General features: G+C 32.9%; 1 protein-coding gene across 1 annotated transcript; it reads left to right on the forward strand.

Moving 5' to 3' along the window:
• On the forward strand, positions 1,689-3,959 carry LOC109354861 (scarecrow-like protein 8). Its single transcript, XM_019597649.1, has one exon. The coding sequence runs from the start codon at positions 1,826-1,828 to the stop codon at positions 3,800-3,802; it is 1,977 nt and encodes a 658-aa protein (XP_019453194.1). The 5' UTR covers positions 1,689-1,825; the 3' UTR covers positions 3,803-3,959.

Consider the following 7,275-nt stretch of genomic DNA (forward strand, 5'->3'; position numbering starts at 1 on the left):
TATATATGAATATATCAAATTGACCCAATTTTACCAAATAATATTGGGCTCGTAGTGTAATATCTATTAGAAATTTAGAAATTATACCCATTAAATATTAAATATTAAATTTTTAGAAATGATACTTGTTGGGAGACAATCACAAACAATTAAAAAGAATAATTTATTATACTTAGGATAAATGTATACACTTAGTTATACTAAATGTAAAAATTTGGGGTTAAGCTAAATCTATTTAAACCCATCTCGCACACCCCAATCATATTATGTGGAAAAATATATTCTGTTATGTGAAATCACATCCATATTAAAGTCTAATTTGTTACGTTTTCTTTGGAGAAATTTCATAACAACCAAATTGATAAGAAGGCCAAGTACACAATTTTTTTATTAAAAAAACAAGGCCTAATACACACTTTATCTATTGTAGCTCACGCGTAAGAAGTAGCGTGACCATTTGCCTAACTTCCTTGGATCGCTAAGAATTAAATTCCGTTATTAAATAAAAAGGGGAATAAGTGCGTTGGGATGAGACACGATAAAAAAAAAGTGATTCGTAATAGAAACATTGTACTATTTATTATTTTGAAATATAATACTTTATTTTTTTTCATGAGAACTTGATTTCTTTAGAATGATCAACGCATATTCATTTCATTTGTACAAATTAGAAAAAAAGTTCATTTAGATTTTTATATAAAAAGCACCCATCTCATTTTGTATAAGCTAATAAAAAGTTTTGCTTGGGAAAAAGCAAACTCTCATTACTCAGGCCGATCAATAATGGGATATGGTCTTATATTGAAGTTTAAAAAGAAAGAAATACTTAAAATGATTTCTAAAATATAAAGATAAGACATATTTAGTTCATGAGAAAAGGGAAAATCTCAAATTGATTATTTAATTTCAATTGTCGGTCTAATTAATTTCAACTGTCTTAAAATTTATTCTAAGTATAACTAATTTAACCATTAATTAAGAAATTAAAACCAATATGATATTCATCCTTGATATAATGAATCCCCGCTATCCAACTCATGAATTATACTGCATTTTTTATTTTCATATTGAGGGTATTTTGATTTTTCTGTATGAAAATAATTAATTAATTCAAAATGTAGATATATTATGGAAATATGTACAACCATGACAATATTTAAATTCACGAACTCATTGTTAAGAAGCTGATGCATTAACCCATGTTGGATAATCTCATGATTTGGTTTTATATATTTTTTAGTTTGAGTCCCAAGTATTTCAAGGGTACATATGCACCAATAATCTATTTTCCTTAGTGCAGAATCAATTATATATTGCCATAAAAATAAAATAACTTTTTTTAAAAACTAAAAGAAACAAAAAGATAATATTCTATAGTTTAAGATAGATAATAAAATACCATTAAAAATATTTGATTTTCCGTATACTTATGTAGTTAATTTTCAATAGTAATAAAACAATAATAAGTGATGTGACAGGTTATAAGTTATAACATTAAAAAATTTCATTTCTTTTCCTCCACTTCAAAACTTTACCCAGAATCTGATTTCTTCAAAATAAATTTATTAGTTCAAAATATTTATAAGAACCAAATTCCTACACTCAAACTCTAAACTTGTTTGGTAACTTTATTTAATTATTGGCTTGCTTAAACTTGCTCATTATATATTATATTCACTAGAATCATTCCAACCCCACCAACTTCTCTCTCTTCAATTTGCTTCTATTCAGTTCTATATATGTCTCATTTCTTTATCCAACAACACAACCTTTTACCGTTTCCAATAATTTCTTCCCCAACTCCTCAATCACCACAACACACAGAATGTCTTCGCCGCGCTTTACCGCCGGTGCCGCCCCAGACTTTTTCTCCACCATCCCGTCAACAACCACCATCAACAATCTCACTACCACCACCACCCTCAACAACAACAACCACCACCTTCTCCCTTCTCACCCTATCTACAGAACTCAACAACAACAACAACATCTACCAGCAATTTTTCTAGATCCTTCTTCACAGATCCCTCAGCAACGCCATACCCAAACCCTCATGGGTAAACGCACCCTCGCTGAATTTCAAACCCATCGCAACCACAACATCCTTAACCACAACCATAACAACCTTAACAATGACCAGAACCATGTTTTCTCCAACGTGCTACTTCGCTCTGTGAAACCCAGAACAACGTTTCAACATGGTTCTACTTCTCCGTTATCTCCTATGGATTTTTCCGTTCCGGAATTACAAAGCCCTAATTTGGGTTTCCAAACGCAGCGTTTCAGCATGCCCCTTCTTCAACAGCTTCGCCCTCAACCCATTAACCTTTTCAACACCAACAACAATTCGATATTCCAGAACCCAAATTTTCCGTACCGGACCTCAAACTTGGGTCAGATTCCGAACCGGGTTCAGTTTCAACTCCAACCCACTGAACCGGAGAAAAAGATCATGGAAAACCGGCTTCAAGAACTCGAGAAACAGCTTCTTGAAGATAACGATGAAGAAGAAGAAGAAGCTGATAGAGCTTCTGTGATCACAAACAATGAATGGTCAGAAACAATTCAGAATCTGATTAGTACTAACCCAGCGCAGAAACCGGTTTCTTCGTCTCCAACTTCGTCAACTACGTCATCAACTTCATCTTCTTGCTCTATTGTATCACCTAGTTGTTCAAGACAAGCGATTTTGGAAGCTGCATCTGCGATTTACGAAGGGAAGAATGAAACTGCGTCGGAGATTTTAGCCCGGTTGAGTCGGGTCGGGTCAAACCCGAACGAGAATTCGGATCAGCGGTTAAACAATTGCATGGTAATGGCGTTGAAATCGCGTATGAACTCGGTTGATAACCCTCCTCCGGTGGCTGAACTTTTCAGTAGGGAACACGCTGAGTCGACTCAGTTGATGTTTGAAAACTCGGTTTGTTTTAAAGTAGGGTTCATGGCTGTGAACATAGCAATATTTGAAGCGGCATTTGAAGAAGGGAACGACAAAGGGTTCTGTGTTGTTGATTTTGAAATCGGGCAAGGGAAGCAATATATGAGTCTCTTGCACATGATTTCGGCGCGTAAGTCTCAATCGCCGATAGCGATGAAGGTGAAGATTTTGGCTGTGGAGGAGAATGGCGGAGAAGAGAAGCTGAGAGCGGTGGGTGAGATGCTGAGTCGCCAGGCGGAGAGGTTGAAGATCGAGTTCGAGTTCAAAGTTATGGCGATGTCTCAGAAACTCGCTGAGTTGACTCGCGAATCACTGTGTTTGGACTCGGATGAGACCGTTATTGTGAATTTTGCGTTCAAGTTGAACCGAATCCCCGACGAGAGCGTTTCCACGGAGAATCCACGCGACGAGCTTCTGAGGCGCGTGAAGGGACTCGCACCGCGTGTGGTTACGTTATTTGAACAAGAGATGAATAGCAACACGGCGCCGTTTTTGGCGCGTGTGGCGGAGTCGTGTTCGTATTACGGCGCGTTGTTTGACTCAATTGATGCTGTTATGGGGAAAGACAACTCGGTCCGAGTCAGGATGGAAGAGACGCTGTGCCGGAATCTGTGTAACTCGGTGGCGTGTGAGGGAAGGGACCGCGTGGAACGGTGTGAGGTTTACGGTAAATGGCGCGCGCGTATGAGCATGGCTGGGTTTAAGTTGAAACCACTGTGTCAGAACGTTGCCGAGTCAATTAAGTCTCGACTCGCCATGGTTAATAGCCGTGTCAACTCGGGACTCACCGTGAAAGAAGAGAATGGTGCTATTTGCTTTGGTTGGATGGGAAGAACACTCACGGTGGCATCTGCGTGGCGTTAACATCGTTCACTTTTTTGATTTTTCTCTATTTTTTTATATTTTGTTCTGAATATTATTTGTCAAATTGTTACTATATCTTAACGTTATCTAGAGATAATGGAAAGGCAAAGAAAATTTATTCAGAAAATTACGTTATTATAAAAAATGCGTCATGATACTATCTCTAGGAAAATCCATCCCATATCTCCAACATAAATCTTATATGACAACCGTTAAGAAACGTTCTACACATTTATTATAAAGATAGCGGTAAATATCTGACATATTTTCCTTTCAAACCAATTAGTAATAAACGATTCTTCAGCCAGAGATGCAAGACTATACTAGATTCTTAGAATGATTAAAAAGTCAAAAGTATAATTTTAGGAAGTGATACTTATTGAGAGAGTCAACTATACATCCTAAAATGTATTAATTAATTACTAAAAGGTGATAAGATATCTTAAGTAGTACCAAAAAATTATTATAAACAAAATATTATGTCTATGGTTAGGAGAGTATATCATTTCTAACCCTCTTTGTTGTACAAAATATGAACAAATAAAGAAGTGTTTGGATTCCTTGAAAATTATGTTTGCGTGATATGCATTTATGAATTTTGTTGATGTAGTAGTAGTTGATATACACTTTTTATGATGATCGTTTGGATGTGTGAAAGGAGTTGGTTGCAGTTTGGTAGATAGCTGACTTATTTGCGTTAAAGAGTGGATGGGAATGCTCATTTACATTACCAACAAATGGGGGCTCCACTTTATAGGATGCGTTTTTTTTTGGGTTTTGGTTGAGTTGGATCCTCTCTGTTACCGAATTCTGCATCCTAATTTGTGAGATATTATATAATAATAGGTTGAGTAAATATCTATTGGCCTACCAAATTTTTTATGTGTACTATTTTGATTTTGGAGATTTGAAATTTGTAAAATAGTTTTGAAAATATTAAAGGTGTTTCAAATTAGTTTTTTATATCATTCTTTATGACTTATGCTCTCTCTCTATATATATATATATATTTTGACTCATATTTGTAATCTTAAATCACCAGTTTCAAATTAATCTAATGTTATAATTTTATTTGAGTGTAAATAACTAAATACTTTATGCTATACTCCATAAGTTATTGACGTAAGTGCTCTTCGTATATATACTTTTATTTTTTAATTTACACAATGATATCGTAATCTCCAAAAAGGAATAAGAAGATAAAAAATGAAGACTAGGATAGGCGTCTACCAAAAAGAGAATATAAAGACTACAAAGGATACCACAAAAACCACCATAGATTCCGTATGAACTATTTGTTTATGGATTTGATATACTTATTCCAAAAAATATTCGTCGATTTTTCCCTATTTGCTTTGTATAAGAATGACCCTTATTAAAATATGAACAATTATAAAAAACTACTTCGATTTATAAAAGAGACAATATGCTAGTGTAAAATATATTTTAATAAATAATATTGCATGATCTAATTTTATATTTGGTCAAAAAATCTTCAAAATGGATAACAATGTAAAAGTTGAGTTACTATTTTCAGAATTTGTTTATTGCATTTGGTGGTGAAAAGAATAATCTCTCAACTTGTTTGTGTTCAATGTTCACGAGTCATGTTGGCTCTTCCTTTTGGCATAGTATTATAAAGTCAGCGTAAGTCCTCACCTAATTTCCACAAAATTACTATACAATAATACACGATTTTTTTATATATAATGCTTAGCAAAAAAGTAAAAATAGAAGAAACAAAATGCTTTTCAATGAATGAATTTAGCCTTTTTCTTTGGAAGAGAGTAGAAAAGGAGGAGAAAGAGAATAAGAGGAGAGAAGTTGAAGAGAAATAATATTTTTCTCTCATTTAGTTTGAGAGTTTAAGAAGAGAGAATGAAAAAGATAATAGGAACCAACATATTTCTTTCTCCTCCCAAGTGATGAGAAAATGGGAGAGGAAGAGTAACGGAGAAAAAATAATTTCTCTTTCCTTTTTCTATTCAACCAAACACTACAAAAATATACTATATTTCTCATCTTTTTCTCTCTTTTTACTCTCTTTTTCATATATTTCTCTCTTCTCACTTTTTTCTCTCAAGCCAAAGGAAGTACAAAAAGAATTGAAAGAAAGAAAAATAATTTTTATCTTGTAGTAGGAAAATTGATACGTGTCACATATATTGTCCCGCATTAATGGTAATAAAGTAAAAATAACAATAATAATAAAGATTTAACTTTTTAATTGATATAATATGTTTTTAATAGTGCCTTATAATGTGTGAAATAAGATCCTAAACATGAAATATTTGTTTATTTTTGTAGACAGAATGGGTTGTAATGAGCACATGTTCGTAGTTGTTACCATTTAATAGTGAAACCCTAAATTTGTTACCAAGATTTCTCCTATCACTCAGGGGAGTTTTAGAATAGCTGGTTCTTGCACTTTACACATTTTCATGCCATGATGTATGCCTTATTTATTTCTTTCAGCTAGCAAATAAATGATTTTTGTCACTATGCTAAACCAAATAAATATTGATATGATTTTCACTTTATATCATTTTCACTTTATTTCTTAACAAAGGCATTTGTTTCCGCAAAAATAATGCTACATGGAGGATAATATATGTAAAGAATGGATTTAATTAAAAATATATCTTAGAGTAGTCACGATATGCAATTGTTACAGATCTCCACAATAATTGCCAGATTTTAGAAATAAATATAAGAGTGGGAGCTCTAGAAAAATCTAATGATTTAGATTTACTTACTAATTCAAACCATTGAATTTCCTAGAATTGATGACTGAGATGTGAAGCTAAGTTTAAAAAACTTACACTTGGAGTAAGTGGATCCCCTCCCTAAATATAATTAAATGAGAAAAAATATAAAACAATATAATGGTTTTATACACTCTCAATCTATCATCTACCATTTAAATATAAATGAATGATAGACATTGTAATAATAATATATAAATCTTTACATTGAGAATACATAAATATTATACTACAATAAAACATCATATTTTACTCTTATCTCTTTACATCACAAGATTAAAGCTTTGTCTTGCTAAAACAGAATTCATGATCCAACAGATGTATGAGAAAGTTTATTGAATAGTAAAAGTGAAATTCTTGTGTTGATTTACAAAGAAGAGAAATAAGCATATTTATAGTAACCTAACTACTAGAGAAAACTAACAGATTCTATTAATAGAAACTAACAGACTCAATTAACTAATACACTCTATTAACAATCTATTGCTGAAAGGAAAGAAAAAAATAAAGAACTAAAGAACAATAAACAAAGCCAAAACCAGAATGTAAAATACTTGGCTAAGATCTCTTTAACATTCCCCTCAAGTTGGACGGTGAATGTCATAAAAGCCCAACTTGGATATGAATTGGTTGAATGATTTGTTGTGGAGTGGTTTTGTGAAAACATCAGCTAGTTGAGTACTGGACAGAACTGGAAATAAGTGGACC

Source organism: Lupinus angustifolius, chromosome LG08 (genome assembly GCF_001865875.1).
Source record: "Lupinus angustifolius cultivar Tanjil chromosome LG08, LupAngTanjil_v1.0, whole genome shotgun sequence".
Taxonomy (NCBI): Eukaryota; Viridiplantae; Streptophyta; class Magnoliopsida; order Fabales; family Fabaceae; genus Lupinus; species Lupinus angustifolius.

What these genes read in the sequence shown, in the direction of transcription:
- LOC109354861 (XM_019597649.1), top strand. Translation starts at nt 1,826, where the DNA reads ATGTCTTCGCCGCGCTTTACCGCCGGTGCCGCCCCAGACTTTTTCTCC.